Consider the following 23,505-nt stretch of genomic DNA (forward strand, 5'->3'; position numbering starts at 1 on the left):
AACACCTTCTTCTCAAAACACTCCAAATTCACTTCAAAATCTCACACACTCAAGAAGTTGGCTAGGGTTTGGGGAAAACGGCTCTAAATAGTGGAGGCTAGGGTTTAGGAGGGTAATGAGCTCTTAAAGTTGTTTAAATAGCCTCCACACCCGAAATATTAGGGTTTCTGGATAATAGACGTACGCTGGGCGTACATCCAGTACGTTGGGCGTACGTCGAGGGACCCCCGCGTTCATTTACTCCATTACGTTGGGCGTACATCCAGCTTACGTTGGGCGTACCCATCCAATCACGTGCATGCATGCTTAGCATGCATGGGACCCCTTTGCCAAACTTTCCCCCTTAGGGACCATTGATGCCAATATCATCAATTTACAATATCTCCTATATCCTAAGTCTGTTCCCAACGAACTTTATATCCACGTAAAGGTGGCGAGAAGCCCTACGCTTCTAGCAACACACCCCAACCCGAAACCTTCTCGAATGAAACCCATTGCCCATAAAAGACCGAAATGCCCTTACTCTTGATCTCTGGAATCCATAAATAATTACTTTTAGAACGGGGCGTTACAATTTTCCCCCACTTAAATATGATTTTGCCCTCGAAATCGCCAATTGCCAACTCTAGCTACCCAAAATCCCGAAAGGCACATTCACGCCCCAAAAGCGTGACAACCACCAAGGGAGGCTAGCCCTACTGGAACTCCTTCTCGAAAAGATACCTACTCCTTCTCATGCAGACTCAAATACCTACCTCTCCGGAAAGCCCTGAACTTGGAAAGTTAGATTGGATCCGTCTCCCCGACTGGCCACCCAAACTAGCCATCACCTAACCTCTTCCCATTGCTATAAAAAGGGACTACTCAACCATGGGAACCTGAATTTCCGACCCGAAAATAGGACCACGAATCATACTCTGTTGTCGGCCACACTTGCTCTCTTTAACTCATACCCAAACGTACATACAGCAATACTCTTACCAAAACCAACACTCACACCTGGCCCAATCAGCCTCGGGCTGGAATACCAGGCATGCCTAAGACGGGTCCGCTCATCCCTAGGATGGAATACCCTCGCACCCCTACACATATTTGGCCCAATCAACCCTCGGGTTGGAATACCAAACACATCAAGTCCAATCAATCATAGGGTCCAGTCATCCTCATGATGGAATACCCCAGATTGGAATACCTCCATATACATAACTTAAACCTATAACCATACTCGGAACCAAGGACCTTGTCCTTGCGTCACCCTCGAACCCTTCGGTTCGCCACAACTGAGTGTAACCCACTCATACCTCCCTATCACGATCTCTAGGTCCTGTGACCTCCGACAGTAATATATTTACACAGTCCTCATCACCGGTCCAGACTGCTCCCAAGTCTAGTAACCTGCTATCTCACTTTCCTCTGTCCAAACCTCCAATCGGGAGCCACTAACCCCCTCCTCTTCCAAGGAGATTGAAAACATGCCTACGCATCATCCAACATTGCCACAGCGACAGATCCTCGCTATACATCAACCCTTAGCGGTGCTCACCACTATCTCATAACATGCATACATACTCAGAGACTGATCGCATAACCAACAACCCATATATAGCATGCCGCATTTCCTCGACGTCTCCACCATCCGGGGACAACCCCACTAGCCGCTATCTCGAAACACCATCCTCACTACTGGTTCAAATATCCACGACACATGCAAAGCCCTTACTATAACTGAACCGCCTCATCGCATCACCTCAATAACCAACATTCAAACCGTGCCAGGCAACCTTCTACAACCAGCGGCTCATCCAAGAATTTCCAATTCTCCCCCACATAGGGCAATAACCACCATCCACTGGCGGCGAAGCTAACACGCTGCTCAATCGAACCCACTAATACACCGAACTTCAAGGAACCTAAGTTCCTGTTGAAAGTTCCCGAATTCTCGAACCATAACCTTCCTTTCTCATGAATTCCACACTGGATATTAACCCTCTAAAAACCCTCAATACTAACTCTTCTATAACACATAAAAAACTTTAATATCTCATGCAAGAAACAACATATCATAATCACAACATAAACAAGATAAGGCAGAAAGACATACCGACTGACACCTCTGGCTCAGACCTGATCTCATCGTTCACAAGCTGATAAGCACGCCCTGGAGCCTTCGGAGGCTCTGCCCGACCCTGACTCCCGTTAGTAAGTCTCAAAGTGGCTGGCGTTGGGGTCTGCACTGACCTGGCAGCCAGCAGAGGACACTGGGCCTTCATATGGCCCACCTGATCACAATGATAACAAAGTCGAACACCGAAAGCTGGATCCTGCTGCCTGCAATCCCTGGCTATGTGGCCCTCCTTGCCACACTTGTGGCACCCAGAAGAAGAACGACAACTTCCCTCATGCACCTTGCCGCACTTCCCACAAGTGCGACTCCTCTGACCTCCCTATCGATAATCAACGGGCCTCATCCGCTTCGGTGCAGGTTGCGACTGAACCGGGGTCTGCCTCTGCTCTCTCAACTGGAGCTCAATCTCTAACTCGCGCCACCTAGCGGCCTCCTGCAACTCCAACAAGGTACTACACCTTTGCGTGGATACAAATTGTCTGATGTCCCTCTTGAGCATACTCAGATATCGAGACATCTGAGCCTACTCTGAAGCAAACTCCGGGAAAACATCGCCCTCTCAGTGAACATCCTGGTGATCTCCGTCACCGACTCTGAACCCTGCTTCAGTTCCAGGAACTCCTGAGCCAACCTCTCTCTCTCAACCTTCGGAACATAAAGAGTACTGAACATTTCCTGGAACTGATCCCACGAAACCGCAGCCCACTGCACATCAGAATAAGATCCCGTGGTCAACCTCCACTAATCCTTTGCCCCGAGCCTCAACAGGTTCAGAGCACACCTCACCCTCTGATCAGCAGGGCATGAACATGTGAAGAAACAACCCTCCATGTCTGACAACCATCTCATAACAACGATCGGATCCTGAACTCCATCAAAAGTAGGGGGCTTCGTATTGTCGAAATCCCGATACTGAAAGCTCCGACTGGCTCCGCCCCCTTCCGCTGCCACAGCCGATGTGGCTGCCACGGCCGCTGTCTCTGCAAGAGCTGCATAACGCTCATCAAAATACTCAACCATGGCAGTCTTGATCGACCCGAACAATTCTGGCAACTCAGCTCGGAACATACAAGCAACCTCATCATGCAGGATATCACAAATCCTAGCATCCAACTCATCCATACTCATTTGACCAATGACTTTGGGTGGTACTAGTCCATCCTGACCACCCTCTCCTGATCCCGAACCGGATCCTGCCTCAAAACGTCTCGCATCAGCCATACTGAAAAACACCAACATAATCCTCAGATACTTCGCATAATTGTTGCGAACTAACCTCTAACTAACAACCTAGGGGTTTTGACTTCCTTGACACGTGTATGGGTCATGTGCTTTCAGTAGTACAGACCCATACTACCTTCCACACCTACCCATATTTATCTCAAGTATCACCACAACGCCCTAAGCACAATCATACATAGAAAGCACTCAATCCTCACCCCTAGAGGAATACTGAATATCTCATAACAAGAAAATCCTAGGCTAGCAGGCATCACAAAATCAGGCAATTCTATCATAGACTTCTTGAAGATCCCTAGCCTAGTACTAGCATGTTGTTCTAATATATCTCAAAAACAAATAACTTGTCTGGTATTTTGGGGTAACTTACTGGCTCCGGCTGATCATACCCTCTGCATCCTTCTTTACTTATTTTGAAAACCTTTTTGAAAACTATTTTTGGAAATCTCTCCTTGATTTAAGACTGGATTCACACGAATGTTCCTTCAATTCACTCAAACCAAGGCTCTGATACCAACTTGTAACGACCAAAAATTTCAACCAATTTAAAACCTTTTACTTCATTCCAAAAACCATTAAGTTCATACATCTGGTTTTTAAAATAGTTTAAAACATCAAAGAATTTCCCAGAACTATATCATAATAACATAAAACATGAGGAGCGGTAAGATCACGCCTTCGCTTTGCCACGATCTCCTAAAGCACCTGAAACAATAAACCACAACTGTAAGCCCGAAAGCTTAGTGAGTTCCCCCAAAGTACCCATAAGCACATAAACATATGCATACAGCAAAGAACAACATATTATGGGTCCAATCAACCTTCCGGTTGGAATACCCCTGGCCCTCAACCATCGGGTTGGAATGCCTACATACTACGAGCCCAATCATCCTACCGGGATGGGATACTCTCAGCCCACAACCATCGGGTTGAAATGCCCACACACCTATATGTACAACAATAACTACTATGGGTCCAATCATCCCTCGGGATAGAATACCCCAGGCCCCTCAACCATCGGGTTGGAATGCCAACATACTATGAGTCCAATCATCCTACTGGGATGGAATACTCCTGGCCCACAACCATCGACTTGGAATGCCCCACCTCCTATACATATAGTAACTACTACTACTACTACTATGGGTCCAATCATCCCTTGGGATGGAATACCCCAGGCCTCTCAACCATCGGGTTGGAATGCCAACACACTATGAGTCCAATCATCCTATCTGGAAGGAATACTCCTAGCCCACAACCATCGGGTTGGAATGCCAATCTATACTAGCAAACATGCACACATAACAGGCAACCACATAACACTCTACAAAACCAACATATTAGGGCCCTATCATCCTACCGGGATGGAATACCCTCTCCTACTGCTCAACATACATAACCTGCAGGTAACCTCCTACTAGCGTACATAAGGCAAGACCAACTACAGGTCCTTACACCTAACTGCTACCTAACTGCCAGGGTGCTGATCCAACAGAACTAGCCATCTCTTAACTTTCCATTCCTCTAGGATACTAAGCTAACAAGGCATATCCTCATATCACTATCTAGAATACCAGGATACTAGCAAGCATATCATCACACAACATAACAAGGTCTAAACAGCAATTCAAAGGGCCGGCCTTGGTGCCTTAGACCCTTGAGTACAGTGAGGAAAACTCACCTTACAACTGTCGAAATCCTCCAAATCTCTGACCGCTGACTCACCGGAAATCCCAACTTTAGGAGCTCTTGAACCACCAGAAAACATCAGATCTACATGCTGGCCTTCTTCCTCTACTCACTAGATGCAACACCTTCTTCTCAAAACACTCCAAATTCACTTCAAAATCTCACACACTCAAGAATTTGGCTAGGGTTTGAGGAAAACGACTATAAATAGTGGAGGCTAGGGTTTGGGAGGGTTATGAGCTCTTAAAGTTGTTTAAATAGCCTCTATACCCGAAATATTAGGGTTTCTGGATGATAGACGTACATTGGGCGTACATCTAGTACGCTGGGCTTAGTCGAGGGACCTCCGCGTTCATTTACTCCATTACGCTGGGCATACCCAGCCAACCACGTGCATGCATGCTTAGCATGCATGGGACCCCTTTGCCAAACTTTCCCCCTTAGGGACCATTGATGTCGATATCATCAATTTACAATATCTCCTCTATCCTAAGTCCGTTCCCAACGAACTTTATATCCACGTAAAGGTGGCGAGAAGAACTACGATTCTAGCAACACACCCCAACTCGAAACCTTCTCAAATGATACCCATTTCCCATAAAAGACCGAAACGCCCTTACTGGTGATCTCAGGAATCCATAAATAATTACTTTTAGAACGGGGCGTTACACTCTCCCCCCTCGCCCTCTTATGTCGGCCGATCCCCACACCCTCACACACACAAAACACTCTCATTTCCTCACTTTGTTCTAAAGAAGCTCCCCTCCTTGTTCTCTTAAAAATTCCGAACATCATCATCAACAAAGTCGATCCTAGGCATCTTGGTAAGTCCTTGTGAAACTCAAAGTGTTTTATTTCATGTTTGTGCTAAGATTATTCTACTTACACACACCATTTCATGTGTAGCTCTAAAAGCATCCCCATTTTTGAGAATCTCTCCAAGACACAAGGCTAGGATTGAAAATTTCCTTCTTCTTCTTCTACCACTCGAAATCAACCAAGGTGAGCTTCATACCCTACTATTTTCGAGTTTTTCATACTTTTTTTTTGTGGGGGGATACAAGTCAAGTTTTCGTTTAACCCTTGGATAATTGCATGGACCAATGTGTTATGTGTTTGACCTTTGGGTAATTGCATGAAAATGGAATTTATTTTATACATCTTCATAAAAATCATGAGAAATGTGATTGTTAGCATATATGTTGCATGAAATTTTGTAGATATGGGTTGCGTATTTCAAAATGACAAGAATATGAGTGTCGTACTTAAGCATATTAACTTTTGGACATATATCTTTTAACACTTATACTTACACAAATAATGGAATATAATAAATTTCAAGGTTTCTATATGTATTTTTGTGAAAATCGTGACATGCTAGAGTCACAACAAAATGGTATATTTTGTGTTACAAAACTATTAAACTAAATTTTCGTGTGATAAACAAACTACAAAACTTGATTGTTTTATTAAAAATAATTGTTACTAGTAAAATAGTCGTAATATGTTGTCACCATTTTAACAGTTTAAAAACTTAGAGGCTTATGCTATTTATACAACATATATTGCAAGTAGACAAGTCCATTAATGATTATTTATAAAAAGGGTTGTAAATATTTAAACCAAAACGGTATACAAACAGAATTACTCGACAGGAAAATTTGTGTGTCATAATCTTTCCAACATAAAGCTTTTAAAAAGTACAAGTTATAAGTTGTATGCTATAAAGCTATAAAACATGTGTCATAAAACTTCAGTCATGAATTTACACTAGTAATGTTAGTTTCATTATTCAATAATGGGATTCAAAGTTCAAGTAAATCTGTTAAGCCTCTTGTGAGACTTTCCTTTGTTGTACCTACCTAGTGTACACCGTAAGTCCTGTAGTTATAACCAAATTCTCCTAGAGAGAGAGAGCGAGGTAATTGTGTATAGATCTATATGGGGTTGACACCCCAACACCTGAGTTGTTCGCTACAACTACACAGAGCCAGTCTAGGGTGACAAATATCTTACCGAAACTGACGCTTAAAGAACGTCATGACAGGCATATTAGTCACTTAAAGCATGGTTATAATGACTCACATAGGGATTGACAACATTATTTTGGATTTACAGAAAGTATACACTTCATTGGTTTTATAAAATAAAAAACTACGCTTCACCTTTTTTTTGTACACTATTATCACCACTTCAGTCTTAGGGTTTAAGACTACCATAATTTTTCATTCAAACAGAAAGTATTGGACTTTCTGGGAACCTATACTTTACAAATACTAATAAAAACAAAGGACTTGTATGTAATTATTCATAGTGTTCTGGAATGAGACTTACAAACCACTTTTCAATAAAAAATATCAAATTTTCTAGAGCCTTACGAATTTTTACAAACAAAGATGTTACAAACCTTTTCTTACAAAAAATGCTTATGAACTCACCAACATTCTATGTTGACGCTTTTCAAAATGACTTGTATTCTCAGGGACTTTAAGAACTGTGAACAAGTATTTGGGCCATGGATCTTGGATATGTGCTGCATTTTGAAACTTCATTCGTTATGTCATTTTTGTGTAATTTCATGAACATATAACAACATGTAAACAATGTAAGTGTGTTATCTTAATGTATGATGTTTGGTTGCTATGATTCATTCATATTTAATTGTTATGGTACTATGCAATGACGTCATCTGCCCCCGGACATTTCCGTTGTCCTGGTTTGGCGGTGTGGCATACAAAAACATCAAAATGCAATATTATCACATCATGTATTAAGAATAGGAACTTAATAGAGGTAGATATTGGATTTACCTGAAGTAGAGTCATACAATTTGACTTTACTATACTTACGATCTTTCAGGTAGATACGGCAGCTTCACATCCAATGCCCCTTCTCTTCGCAATATAAACAAATAAACCCTTTCGGAATGGTACATGAGACTATCTCAGATTTAGCCTTTATCTTTACCATTTGGTCAAAAGGTTTGACCTTAGTCAATCCCTTTCCATTGGGAAGAGAAAGCTTTTCTGGACTTCCGATGTTTCCATTGTCAATGTCCATGGAAGTTTGCGACGTAGATCTTCCAATCAAATTTGATTGACCAGTGCGCCAAATCAGTGTTGATTCAGCAGCAATTAGCAAATAAGTAAGATCGATAAGGGTCACATCGTGGTCTGTCACATAGTAGTCTTTAACAAACTCACTATGTGACTTAGGAAGTGAATGAAGAACCAAGTCAACGGCCAGCTTCCTTGGAAACACGACACCCAACATTCCCAGCATTTTAATATGTAGCTTTATGTCCAAGACGTGAGCACATACAGACTTTCCATCATCATGTTTTCTTGCCAATAGGGCTTGAGTGACCTTGAACTTTTCAAGTCAACGAACATGTAGGTCAGGGAGAATTATTGGAGGAGGTGGAGGAAGTGAAGCATGATATGCATTTCCATGATCCAAACATGGAACATCATCTTGATGTGGAAAGCTTTTTCCAAAAGATTTGGGAAGACCATAGTTGTCAGAATTAGACATCTACAAAGGAGAAATTCAATTCAGTTGATTTAAGTACTTAATATAACACCCAAATGAAATATTAAGGCTAGGACCCAACACAATATTTTACAATTCGGAAAAGGGATGTCGTAATCCAATTGCAAAATATTTGTCGGTAGGTAAATGACAATTTACCAATTTTCACCATGAAAAATGAAAATGAACATTAGGTTTTAAATGAATTTGAAATTCCTAGATTCTTTGAGATTCATTGAACTTTTCCATGGCATGTTTAATCTCGATTATGCCATTCAAGTTTGTGACTGGGATACCGAGGATCACAAACAAGTTGTGAATAACCATGCAAATTAGCTTGGTACTCTCGATGTCATTTATCATCTAACCTATGTGCCGGTTAACCACACACGCTCAATTGATCAATGATAATTTACGAGAAACCCATTTCCATCCTTCATTAGTCCTAGATTAGTGTGTCGGTTAACCACACACACTCCACTAATGACCAATAAGGTGCAATGTGTAATTTCATGGGTTAGCATCAAATTCACATTTTTCCTAAGTAACTAAGATTTGGGAATCTATAAAACATTTAGTTACTTGTATTTCATTATACTTTTAATGAGAATTTAAGTGTCCTATCAAACCCGTTTGGCTAGCGACCCTCCACTGGTCAAGGGTACGGTAGGTAAGAGTGGATACCCAATGGCGGTCATTTTATAGGTCGCTTACTTAAACACCCCTTATAGATCAGCTTCGTGAATGAGGCATACTAACGGTAAGACTGACTTTTTACTTATACATATATAATATCTTAGTCTTTTAATGTTATATAGTATAAGGGTATATTTTACACTTTTAAAATACTAAGTGCTTTAATCTATTAATAAATTAGACTTTTAATTTAATTAAACTTAAACCATATCATTATGGATTTATTAATTCTCTCTTTTAATTAACATTTAATTAATTTAATAAACTCCATAAGAGTGTAATTTGATATATTCAAAAAAACATCAATGTTCCAAATATAAAATTCAAAATTAAAATTATTCAATTAATTTTTAAGTTACGAAACAAAGACTTGCACCTTTTGAAAACTTTCAATTACTAGAGTTCTAGAATTTAGTGAGACTTTTCAAATTCCAAACGTTGAGGGCATGTTTTGAAACTCTTTAAAATTTTTGGATTCCAAACTTGATGGCAAGTTTTGAAAACTCCTTAAAAAAAATTTTGAGTTCCAAAACTTGATGGCAAGTTTTGTAACTCTTCAAAAACATTTAGATCAAATTTTAAATTAATAAAATAATCATATAATTTATCATTTACCAATTTGACCTAATTTAACTCATATAGCAAGATAATTTCAAATAGTACAAATAACTAGCTTATCATATAAACTAACAACTAATTTAAAATTTTGACAATTAGCTTTTAACTGGATGAGAATAATCACTACCATATAAGAAAAATCAGATTTTATGATAAAAAAAACAGTTTATGGTAATGAACCTAATCCAATTCTGGCCAAAAAACTACCAACTGATGATCCAACTCGTCGATTCGAATACTAGACTCGTCGAGTTCATCACCAAATCAACCAACTCGTCGAGTCCACTAATGGGACTCGTCGATTCCACTGTCCATACAACAATTTTTCAATTTTTTCAACTTTGAACAATTAACCAATGCATCAATACCACTTTGGGTTTTAAGTACTATAACACTCATATGGTGCACATATAACCTGATGCTTTCGATCTAAGTTTTCTCTAGTTATACATGCAATAAAACTATCCAAAGCATAAAACCTAACTAGCATACAAGTGGAGATATAGAACATAAAAACAAGTTAGATAAATACCTCTTTGTTGTAGCTTGTAGAACTTGGCCTTTCAAGAGCTTAGAACCTCAAGTGTGATGCCTCAAACAAGTCACAAACACCACCAACAATTAGAGGACAATGAGAGAGATACTAGAACCACCAAAAACGGCTAGGGTTCTTCTAGGAACTCTGGATCCCGATTTTGAAGCTAAGGGTTTACACTTATAGTGTGGAATTCCTAAGGTTTCAACTAGTAAACCCTAATCCACTTCCTTGCGCCTTTAATCCAATAATCCATATCACAAGCCCCTTGGACTAACTCTTCATGGACTCTTACATAGATTTATTCCATCTAAATCAACATGGATCATTAGCCCAAACTATATGTATTTTTTATTTACCTAATGTAACATCCATAAAAATCTTGCAAAATTTTAACTTTTTAAAACATTTCAAAACCAATGACTATTACAAAACTTGTTTTCAAAATAATAAAATGTCAGAGTTTCCCAGAATCAAATCATAAAATCATAAGATATGAGGAGTTGTATGATCACGCATTCGCCTTCCCCGATCATCAGAAGTACCTGAAACAATAATCGATAAATGTAAGCTCAAAGGCTTAGTGAGTTACCCCTAAAATACCAAGGTCCTACAATGATAACCATATCATATAATCAAACAAATACAGCATGCATAATGATCCATCAGTCTGACTGGACCGCCTCCTAGTCCTCATTCTATTTGGACGGCTCTTCGAGCCCTCGGCACGTCTGGACCACCCTCCTCGGGGCCTTCAGCCTATCCGGACCGCTCGTCGAGCCTTCGACCTAACTAATTTGCCCTACCCGGGGCTGCAGTCTATCTGGTCCGCCCTAAGTGTCTTGTCCTACAAAACACAGCAGGACCGCCTCAACCCAACCAAACACAATATGTCGACATATAAACAATCATGATCAAGTAGGCGCATAACATAGGTAACAATAATCATACAACTCACTACTGCCTACTAATCCTCTCACCGCCTACAGTCCCGCTACCAGCTAAACCCCATAGAATGCATAACCATAAGTAACTAGAGGTGAGAAAGCCACCCGAACAGATAGTCCTACTCTAGAGCCACAACCAAAAAAGGAACAGACAAGAGAGCCTAGACCAAGAGTTGTCAGGCTATCCTACGTGACCACCGACAGTCCCTATGGGCACTCCATATATGATAACCAACAAGCACAGGTAACATACAGATCTACAGATAACTAACATAGCAGCCATCTTATAACCAGGATACTGATCTAACCAATCACTAGCATAGCAACCATCCTATAACCAGGATGCATATCATAAAGCATAACATGCAATGAACCTGGATACTAATTTGAAAAGGGTCGGCATTGGTGCAGTAGACCCTGTCAGTATAGTGAGGAGAACTCACCTGGAACTGTTGAAGTCCCACGAATAAAACTCCAGCTGCTGGTTGACAAATTCCCGAACTGTCAACATCAAAACAACACCCAATTAATAATTGGGTTCCAATACGTAACCATAAGTCCATGCTTGGGGTAAAAGATTACTTTACCCCCAACCTAGCCTTATTCAAGTCCACGACCCAACTCAAACTCTAAGGCCCAAAAAGTCAACTAATGGGCCAAAGTCGAACATATGGCCCAATTTTCCAAATTGGGCCCAAACCTCTACATGGTTTTTCATTAAGGCCCATTCATTTATTCTAGTCCAAACTCTTGGTATTCCCATGGACCAATATCATATAATCATCAAGGCCCAGTTATGGCCCACCTATGGCCTAATTTTCCAAATTAGGCCCAAGTCCTTCACATGGGCCTTATCTTAAAGCCCATCCATTTATTGTGGTACATTTACATGTTCTTAGATAGCCCATCAATAGTCCAATCGCCAAACCCAAATAGGAAGGCCCAATTCAAGGCCCAAGTGAAATTAGGGTTTTCACGTGAAATCATGATTAGGGTTAAGTGTTCCTACTTAACCCTTTAAGGACTTAATCCATTAAGTCCAATATAGACTTAGGTTAAATTGCCAATGATTATTAATTAATATTATAAGTTTATTACATAATTCCAGTGCGGGTCCCAATTAATCCCCAAAATTAGGGTTTCTTGGCATTAGGCTTTTCCAAACCCTAATTAGGGTTTCCTACCCAATACTAGCCTATTAGTCACATAGGGCTTTTAGGTCAATTAGGGATTCATTGGGTCCATTAGGGTTTCATTAGGCTCATTAGGGTTTCGTTAGTCAGGCACCACCCACTACCACCTCGGGTAGTGGTGGTCAATGGCGGCTCATGGCGGCAACCACCACCTCGTGGTGGTCGTATGATTTTTGGCTAGAAAATTTCCAAGCATCCCAAACGAATCCAAACACAAACAAGCACACCGGCACCCAACACAACCGCTGGTGGCGGCAGCCACACCTCACGGTGGTGGTTATGAGTTTCTTTTTATTATTCTAGTCACTAATTACAATTATACAATGAAATAACTCGAAATAAACCCACACACACTAAGATAAACACACCCACATAGTCACCCTTGTGGTGGTCGACGGTGGTATATGGTGGCAGCCTTCGTTGGTTTTCCAACCACACAAAACACACGCAAACCCTAAGATAATCACACACCCGTTACAGATTTACGAGATGCACCCCAGCCACCCACCTAGTGGCATTTGGCGATGACAAAGGCATGAAACAGTGGGCAACAATGGCACCGTCGACGACAGCTACCATGGTTGGCAGCCATGGTGGTTCCCTCGGGCTCTTTTGTCCAGCGAGAACCCCTTTAGACTTCATGGTGGACAACAACACAGGAATGAAGGCGTCTCCGATTGATCTATCTTTGAGCTGATGATGGCAACAGTTGTGGTTAACAAAAGGAATAGAAGAAAATGGTGACAGTGGGTGTTCCCGGTGGTCCTCGTCGGCAGCTTCGTCCTCAACAGCAACGGCACGGCGGCGGCAGGAGGTAAGAACCCGATAACATGATCGCTCGCTAGCCCTCGATGGTCTTCAGTTTCTCCGATCATGATGGATATCGTCGGTAGTATCGGCTGATCGGAAAAGATGAGGCAGGGAGGTGGCGGTTGAAAGGTCTCGCGTGGAAGGTGGTGGATGGAGGGTCACTAGTAGGGTTAGGGTTTGGTGGTGTGACGAGGGAAAGCGGGAGACGATTTAAACCCCCGACTCCATACTAAACATCCGCCCCTTTAACACAATCGGCCCTTCTATCACTTTTTCCTTTCATATTAAGTCCGAAAATTACCATGCAGCCCCTGTTTGACAAATTCTATTCAAATTATTTACATGATTTACCTTTTTAGCCCCAGCCATCCAAAATCTTTTCAATTTAAGTCTGATATTTACTCTTTAACCCCTGCTTCGATATATTCTTTTATATTAAGTCAAAATGATACCAAATAGCCCCTCCTCTACAAAACCTTTTCAAAATAAGTCCCGAAATTACACTTTAACCCCCGAAACTAATATCCCGCTAATTAATATTTGATTTTAGGCTATAATAATATAAAATAATAATAAAACTTACTTCTCGGTTTTCCAGATTTATTATTTAATTATTCTATTTCAAACAGAATTTTACAACTCTCCCCCACTTAAATTTGATTTCGTCCTCGAAATCGTCTCTTATCATTCCTTACACGCCAGACAACTTGAATTACATGGCCACAATCCCGAGCATAACCCCAGCCTTTCCAAGGTAACCGTATCCAACCCTTGCAGGGTCCTAAAACCTGATGATAATGAATTCCTTTCAATATGATCACATTCCTAAGTCTGGTATCTGTAGTCTCAAGGTGGTCTGACTTCCTGACAGACTGCCCATACTGGATCATTATTGTTGAATTCATTGCACTTATCTCCCAACTGGCTACTCGACTTCTGATAAACTGAGGCCCCTACTAGAAGACAGATTCATAGACCAAATTTCCCTGCAGTACACTTATACTTGACAGAAAACTTGTCTGAAATATCGGGTTCCTACCCGGTTGCTGAACCAACAAGCGATCTTACAGTCGCTCCACGCGATTACCAATGGAAACTCGACTAGCAATAATTTCCCTAGCTATATCGCCACTCATGACTCCATTAATCCTTCTAGTCCATCAGACCATAATAGTCTGACAACTTTTCGCCATTGAATCAAATACGAAGAGTGAACGCTACCAGTATATTGTAGTCTTACATCATGTCTGGTCTCCAACGACCTACCGCTTCTTGACTCCGACTATGTTGTGGTCTACCCATAATTCTTGCGAACTAGACCACCCTGGCCTAATCGTGTGAAAGAATCTGTGAATGTTATGGTTACCATCGCAGTATTACAACACTTTCGCTCTAACACAGCCATAACCCGATACCTTCCCCTCAATCTATCAATCCAAAAACCCTCGGAGTCGAGCACACACTCGACCGAACACTCAAACTGAACTCAATTCATGACTAGAATCCCAACCTGATTCCCTAAATTTTGCTATCAAGCACTGAGAATACGCGATTCACATGTTGGGGAGTTTTAACAAACTCCCAACTCATACAACCCTCAAACCAAACAACCACTTGGGTTGTCTTCCTTCCTAACAACGATGCGAAACTTATCCCGGTTTCAAAACCACTCCTGCTTCTATATTCTGCGACGATTCTCCCCCACTTAGATTCGTATAAGTCTTCACAATACATGAAAATTTTAGAATTCTCAATCCTTCTCACTTTCCAACGACCGATCTGATGAAAACCAACTCTTTCCAGCTAGTACTCCATTACTAGCCGATCCCAAAAGTGCAATAGATCGCACAATCAATCCTTACCGTCCGATACAAGAGATCCAAGGTGAATCAAATCTTAGCTCCTATGGGTAGGGACGGTAATCGCGTACGCCTCACAAGATACTTATGCCACATAGACCCACCTATGCTCACCAGAGCTGAAATAATGTCGCCAACCCCAACGACTAACTAACCCCGAGCTGGAATACAACCTGATCCTGGGGTCACAAGCTTGTTCACTCCTTCGAGCTCAAAAAAACTGAAAGGGTATAATCCTTGCCCTAGAAAACGACATTCCAATCCATCAATTAACCATTCTACTTCCAGCTGCAAAACCCCAGCTAAACATAAACATCACTCCCTTCCAGAGTCCCCGCAACTCATATTTCGGCCTCGAGCAAAACCCCCAAAGCCTCAAATCCAAAAACCCATGTGCTAGCCTCTCCCGCTCAACCCGCGGAATATGTAACGAGTACATAATATCTCCCTGATCCCAAGTAACTGCAGCCCTCTGCTCATCATAATATGTCCCAGTAACAAGTCCCAGTATTGGAAAGCTCGACCAGCTCCTCCCCCTGCCGTCGTTGCAGCTGTTGAAGTTGCAACGATAACCCTCTCAGCAATGGCTGCATAGCGCTCGTCGAAATACTCAACCATGGCGGTCTTGTTAGACCCAAACATCTCCGGAATCTGACCCCGGACAATCCCAATCACCTCCTCCCAGATGATCTCCCTGACAACCTTTGTCAATGCTGGCCTATCCTGGCTGCCAGCTCCCGATCCTGACCCAGATCCCGTCTCAAGACGTCTCACAACCACCATTATGATAATACATTAGAGAGATCTCGGATAATCCATATAATAACAGGGAACCAACTCCCAACTAAACCCCAGGGGTTGTGACTTCCTTGTTACGCGTATGGGTCATGTGCTTTCAGTAGTACGGACCGATACTACCTTCCACATATACCCATATTTGTCTCAAGTATCCCCACAACACCCAAACAATATACATAAACATATCGAGGGCTCAATCCTCACTCCAAGAGGAATGCTAAATATCTCATAACTGGCCTCTCGGCCTCTCACAACTCACCCATGAAACTTCCACCAACCCTGCAGCACTCGTTTATACTGGTCATACATAACGTTGGACCCTATAGACATCCAAATACTCAGTCCTACTCTAAGCCCACAACCAAACAAGGAATAAGAAATAAAGCTAAACCAAATATTCTCAGGCTATAATATCTTAATTATGTATAGTCGTGATGCATACACTAAGCAACTACAGTAATGATGTCAATTTCATATAAAGAAAAACATTAGGCTATCAGGCATCATATTATCAGGCAATTCTATCATGCAATTCCAAAAGATCCCTAGCCTAATACTAGCATGTTGTTCTAACATATCACGTAAATCAAATAATCCATAAGGTATTTTGGTGTCTATTCGTAAGCTTCGGCTAATCGTACACTTGCTTCATCCTTTATTATTTTGAAAACACTTTAAGAAAAGCGTTTTAAAATCTTGTCTTCAGTTTGAGACTGGAGCCACGCAAGTGTTTCCTCCAATTCACTCAAACCAAAGCTCTAATGCCAACTTGTAACATCCATAAAAATCATGTCAAATTTAAACTTTTTAAAACATTTCAAAACCAATGATTATTACAAAACTTGTTTTCAAAATAGTAAAATGTCAGAGTTTCCCAGAATCAAATCATAAAATCATAAGATATGAGGAGTTGTACGATCACGCTTCGCCTTTCCGTGATCATAAGAAGTACCTGAAACAATAATCGATAAATATAAACTCGAAGGCTTAGTGAGTTACCTCCAAAATACCAACGTCATACAATCATAACCATATAATATAATCAAACAAATACGGCATGCATAATGGGCCATCAATATGACTGGACCGCCTCCCAGTCCTCAGTCTATCTGGACCGCTCTTCGAGCCCTCGACACATCTAAACCACCCTCCTCGGGGCCTTCAGTCTATCCGGACCGCTCGTCGGGCCTTCAACCTGACTAATTTGCCCTACCCGGGCATGCAGTCTATCCGGTCCGTCCTGGGTGTCTTGGCCTACAGAACATAGCAGGACCGCCTCAACCCAACCAAACACAATATGTCGACATATAAACAATCATGATCAAGTAGGCACATAATACAAGCAACAACAATCATAAAGCTCACTACTGCATACTAATCCTCTTACCACCTACAGTCCCACTACCAGCTAACCCCCATAGAATGTGTAACCGTGGAGCTATATCCTACTCTATATACTCACTAAATTTCGTGGTTAATAAAATTTGTAAATCATTGGTTCCTATTTGGAAAAGAATCAACAGAATAACTAATAGCAGAAAAACATATCCAAGTAAAATATAAAGGAAAAGCTGATATGTTGCGTTGATCTTTCTTTGTCTCGAGCCCCATGAAATGTTAATTAACACTACAATCTCTTGAAAAGAGAACACGGTAAGCACTTGTTGATGATTGAAAATTGAAATCTTTTAACAAATACCAGAAGATCCACACAAAAACAAAGCATCCATAACATGATTAAAACAGTAACTACATTTATAGCCAAAAACACAATGCATTGTTGTTTAACATAAGAAATCCAAAAAGGTAAACATGACTAGAGTTTATCACACATACACACACACACTCAAAAGCAACACAGGGTAACCAGGAGAGACAGCCACTGATATCAAAAGATCAAGCAAACCTGAAAATTCAAATTTATAGGTGTAAGAATGGGTAAAATGCAGATAAGTAAAGATTAAAAGAAAAAACATAAATAATCCTACTCCAAATGAAACCATGAGTAACAATCTTAAACATAAATAAGAAGGTATTATTGTTCTAAAAATTGAAACAAGCTCAAGATCTAAACATAGCTTGAAACATAATTAAACATGAATAAGTATTAAGAATTTAAACTGATCTTACCCGATGATGATTTTTTCAATGGATTTCATGTCAAGAATGCTCCATAATTCTGGATAATATTCAACAAAAAACAAACGATCTGGAACACAGCTACGGAAATAACTGATGATATCAGCAAGGTCAACAGATGATGGAGGCATTTCATTCAATGTCAAAGTTTGTAATCTCACAAAAGGGGAAATTTTACTTTCAAGTAATTCAGGGAATCTTGAAAGAAACTTCAATGTAGCAGTGTTCAAAGTAAGAAACTTTGTGTTACACATTTGATGAAAAATATCAATCAGCAATTCAACATTCTTTTGTTGTTCTCCCATTGATCTGTTGTCATAAATGGTTCGAAAGACTACAGTTTCTAATGAATTGAGATCACTGGTTAACAACAAAGACAGATGATCCATGCGATCATATGTGAAAGAGGAAAGTTTTGGTGTTGAGATCACAAACTGACATGAATGATGAAGAAATTTTAATCTCAGATTCTCTAATTTATTTGATGTGATATAGAAAGTATTAACTTTCCATAATTGACAATTAACCAAGACAAGATTTTTCAGATTTGAAAAGGTGGAAAACAAATCCAAGGATTTGTTATCAGTAGGATACAGTAAGAATGAAACCCTTTCAAGATGCAAAGTAGTCAAAACAGGCAAATCCCATGTGAGATTTGGAGTTTTAAAGAGCTCAAAATCGATATTCAAACAAAGATCTTGAAGAAAATGAGATTTAAACAAAGATAAATCGAATCCACCACGTCGTGTTGGGATAGGACTCGAGTATTCAATGTTTATCTTTTGAGTAATGTGAGACATTGCATAAGATATCACCTCTTTGAGAAGACTTAGCCTGATTGAAGTTGACCGAAAGTCAATGGTGACAATTTCTGCATCATTCTTACGATTGGTGAGAAATCGATGCATAAATTTGGGAAATTTCTTATTGGTGAAAGGAAGGGTTTCAAAGTTGAGATAGGGGTGGGATCTCCATTTATTTATCCACCTTCGTGAGAGAGCACTACTTTGAACAATGCATCTTGAATCCATAAATGAGTACATGTAATGAATAACATCATTTGGCAAACGAGTAATTCGATCATTATCGTCCATCGGCTCTTTATCAATATTGATATCATCAAATATCTTTGGTTTTCTCTTCACCATTTTTGAGATATGGAGCCCTAATTCAAGAGAATTGGTTTCAGTTTTTGATTTTGGGATTGGGGATGTGTATAGAGGAAACGAGGAATACCCTTTTTGTTTACCTTTATAGCACTATGACGTGTCAAGTGAGCTGGCTATCGAGTTATTACTCACCGCTAAGCATTGAATAGATCATTGAAAACAAGAGGATAGTTATCCTTTGTTTCAAATAAGATTCGAGTGATACGAGTCAACTCATTAATAGTTATATAGTACTCAAAATCCTTCATGAATGCTGCAATTATGACAAGCTACACTACACTGAGGCGACTTGTTAAACTAAAGGAAATGTGCCATAGGATTATACATATATGGAGATTGCAACTTCCATAGAATGTACAATGTGACGACTTTAATTTCAGTGTTGAAAAACTCTTTTAAGTTTACAAAACCAATGTATTTAAATTGCAAATTAAATTAGCAGTCTGCAGATCTTAAAAAACAAGCAGTCTTCTTCTTGCAGACTGCAGACGTTTGGTCCACCTCTTCTTCTGCAGATGTGGTCCGCAGACTCCGGTCTAAAGACCTTAAAAAACAAATAGTCTTCTTCTTGCAGATTGCAAAAATTTGGTCCACCTCTTCTTCTGCAGATGTGGTCTGCAGACTCCAGTCTACAGACCTTAAAAAACAAACAGTCTTCTTCTTGCAGACGGTAGACTTTTGGTCCACCTCTTCTTTTGCAGATGTGGTCCGCAGACTGCAGGCCATAAAAAACAAACAGTCATCTTCTTGCAGACTGCAAATGTTTGGTCCGCCTCTTTTTCTGCAGATGTGGTTTGCAGACTGCAGACACTTTACATCTTAAAAAACAAACACCACCTAAGTTTTCAACAAGAATTCGATAGAATCTTTTGGATAAGCTACATCATTGCAGATTTTGAAAACAAGATGTGGATCTCAATACAGCATTTTCTATGAACTCCCATGTATACATATTTTTTGTTCTCAACTACTTGTTTCAATTGACTACAGTATACTATATATAGCCAATTGCAAGAATGAAATCACAAAATCCATTTATAAAAGAAGAGAAAAAAACGTTTTACTGTGTTATTACTTATTAAAGTTATATAGAAATTTCTTGAAATAACAAATTCTTTATCAACCAAAATAGGATAACCACTTGGAATAATGGAACACATTATACTTTAGAGAACATCCATGGACCACTGATATGGGTTTTCCACTAAAAACTATACAAAAATTTTCAAAAACAACGTCTTTAGTTTTTAAGGAGTAAATGCGCTAATGCTCCTTGATCTTTGTAAATCTTCTAGACAAAAGTTTTAGAATTACAAAATCAAGAGATCCATGTTCAATAAAATCAAGAGATTCATGTTCAAGAAAATTGTAAATGATTAATTTACAACAGAATCCAGATGAAATCTGCAGTAAGATCATAGAACCCATTGGTGCACAACATATATAGAACACGATGTCAACAATAAGTGTCTGTTCATCAAGATTAACCAAGCAACAGGGCAATTTAAAATCATAGATTAAATTAACGAAATTAAAAGCGACTTACCTCCATCGAAAGCGATAACTATTCGAAATTTTAGCTACTGAAGGCACAACGCTGATCAAATTTAACAATCCTACAAGCACCCAATTAAAAATCTAGGTTAATTAGGAATCCTCGAATTAATTTCGAATCCATAATTAACAAACTGGAGCTACGTAATAGAAATAGAAAAAACTATAATCTTTTACATGATTTGGAAGCATTTAGACATCTAACTGTATTAGCAATCAAGACTGTAGATTGGCTCACCGGACAGTAACGCTCATCATAGTCAGTCCGTCGGACGAAAATGATATCAAAGAAAACTAATTTGCTGTAAATATGTATCTATAGTAGCAAATTTCCCGTGATTTTTTTTTATTATTTTAAATAAGAAAAGAATTAATAAAACTGTTTCCATGGTTATATCTAATCCAACTTTTTTACTAAAAAAAACTAGTTTATTTATTTTTTATATTTTAAAAAACACTAAACCCTATTTTTATAACTACAACATAACTTCAATTATTTTTTATTAAATAAATATAATCTATAAATAAATATTATTAACAAAAATTAAATGATTATTAAATTTTGAAATAGATAAATTATTTATTTTAAAAACCTCTAAGATTTAAAATAGAATTTATTTACGAAATATCCACAACAGTGAATACAAAATAAAAAAAACAAGTTGAAATAATGAATATTAAAGTAAGTCAATATTATACTAGAAGAATTATAAATTTATTTTATTTACTATTTGAAATCGTAAATTTTAAGATATAAATTTTAACTATGTATAAATATATAGTTGATCAATCATAAAATGTCGTGTTACATAAATTTTGTAAGGAAATTTTAGTAATGGCTTACCGACGGGATGGTTTCACGTAACCATAAAATATAAATAATACCTATTATTTTGTTAAACGGTAAATTTAATATAATTCTAAACTACTCTTGAATCTATATGTTTCAAACGAGACTTGGATCATCAACCTAATTAAGGAATGACAAAACCTGATACCGTTAGGCTAGAAGTCATTTGATAGTACCTACTACCTTGTAGTAATAAATAAGGTACCATGAATCTAAGAAATTTATAATATTTTAGTTGAATTCTCCGTATCACCATTAACCTTAATCAGAACAAGGTTAATCAAGTCATCCCCTATAAGAGTACCATTATTAATAAGTATTCTAGCTGAAGCCACAAAGTGTAATATCTTTTTGTTAAGTAACACCAAACTTTACAAAATTACATTAAGATCTTGTCACTGATCTTCATCAACCCCCCCCCCCCCCCCCCCCCCCCGGCCCGACGAGAGAAGGGAATCAGACTTTAAAAGATAAACGATTATGCTAAATGTCCTCCTAAAACCCTTGTATAGACCATTTTCAATGATCTTTGAACAAAAAAGACCAAGTCAATACCTTTATAAAGAATTTGAGTGGACGAAAGAAGAATATTAGCCCACATAGCAGAAATAGAACCACAAGAAATATTCTCATCCATGATGTCAACCGTTCCATAAACAACTTTGATCTCAAGGAATTAACATCGTCAAACAAATGTCATGTTTATTTGAACAGGAAAGTTAGGTTGAAAGCATTTTAACCTCTAATAGCAAGACCTCCAACATTTTTGCTAGTAATAACCTTTCTCTAGCTGACCAACACCATTTTTTTTAACGCAATTCACTACCCTAGAAAAAACATCTTTTGAGAGATTCCAAATATTTAATGACCATATCCAAAGCTCAAAATAACTAAATGTAATAGATATTGTGGTTGCCCAACACCAGTTTTAAAAGAGTGCCCTAACCTCCCATCAAAAGCATGTTTACATTTGATCTAGATAATTGAGCCTGCCCAACACCAATTTTAAAAGAGTGACCCAACCTTCCATCGAAAGCATGTTCACTTTCGATCTAGATAATTTTATCGTGAATTTATGTATAGTACTTTTTCGACCCTTTTAACCAAGACATGTTAGATTGCATCAGGAGATCTAAATACCTAAAAGGTAATCTCATATATCCACAACCAACAACATACAACCGAGTTGACCCATATACACAACAATTTGTTTTTTCTAGTAAATTAATTGTTAGCCCTAAATAAAAACAACATAAAATCCTAACACTATCATGCAACTACTCTCGGAAAATTGGCATCATCTACATAGAAAATATGCGAAATCACAACGCCTCATTTCTAATCCTCGCACCATGAAAGGCATTACTATTTGTTTCTCTATAGCTATAATAAACAAAAATGGGGGAAAGTGGATCACTTTGACAGATATCCCTTTTTAAATGATACTTAAAAGTAAGAGACTCATTTACAAGAATAAATGTCATGGAAGCGATAAACAAGCCCGAATCCACCCTCTTCATTAACGCCAAACCCATTTTTTGAAAAACATCATCTAAATACCATGTAAAGATTCATATGCCTTTTCAAAGTCGAGTTTGAACACCATCAACTATTTTTTATGCTTCTTGTACATACCAACTATCTCATATAACATTAAAGAGTCCTCAAGAATTTGACGATCTTTAACAAAAGTTGATTGTTGTTGGATAATTATATCAGCAATTACATGATATATAATCGATTAGCCAAAACA

General features: G+C 39.0%; 1 protein-coding gene across 6 annotated transcripts; it reads right to left on the reverse strand.

Annotated features, from left to right (window-relative positions):
• Window positions 1-17,746: 17,746 nt before the first annotated feature.
• Window positions 17,747-21,241, reverse strand: LOC111898790 (F-box/LRR-repeat protein 25). 6 transcript variants are annotated; one of them, XM_023894682.2, is made up of 4 exons: window positions 21,141-21,241; window positions 20,895-20,964; window positions 18,171-20,063; window positions 17,747-17,946 (listed from the first exon to the last, which is right to left on the reverse strand). In XM_023894682.2, the coding sequence occupies exons 3-4, from the start codon at window positions 19,325-19,327 to the stop codon at window positions 17,937-17,939; spliced, it is 1,167 nt and encodes a 388-aa protein (XP_023750450.1). In that variant the 5' UTR covers window positions 19,328-20,063; window positions 20,895-20,964; window positions 21,141-21,241; the 3' UTR covers window positions 17,747-17,936. The 6 variants fall into 6 exon arrangements, 4 of the variants coding, with proteins under 4 accessions (XP_023750450.1, XP_023750459.1, XP_023750437.1 ...); XM_023894691.2 differs by having other exon boundaries at window positions 18,171-20,149; XM_023894669.2 differs by having other exon boundaries at window positions 21,080-21,203.
• Window positions 21,242-23,505: the final 2,264 nt, after the last annotated feature.

The sequence above is a fragment of the Lactuca sativa genome, chromosome 4 (assembly GCF_002870075.4).
Source record: "Lactuca sativa cultivar Salinas chromosome 4, Lsat_Salinas_v11, whole genome shotgun sequence".
NCBI classification, from domain to species: Eukaryota; Viridiplantae; Streptophyta; class Magnoliopsida; order Asterales; family Asteraceae; genus Lactuca; species Lactuca sativa.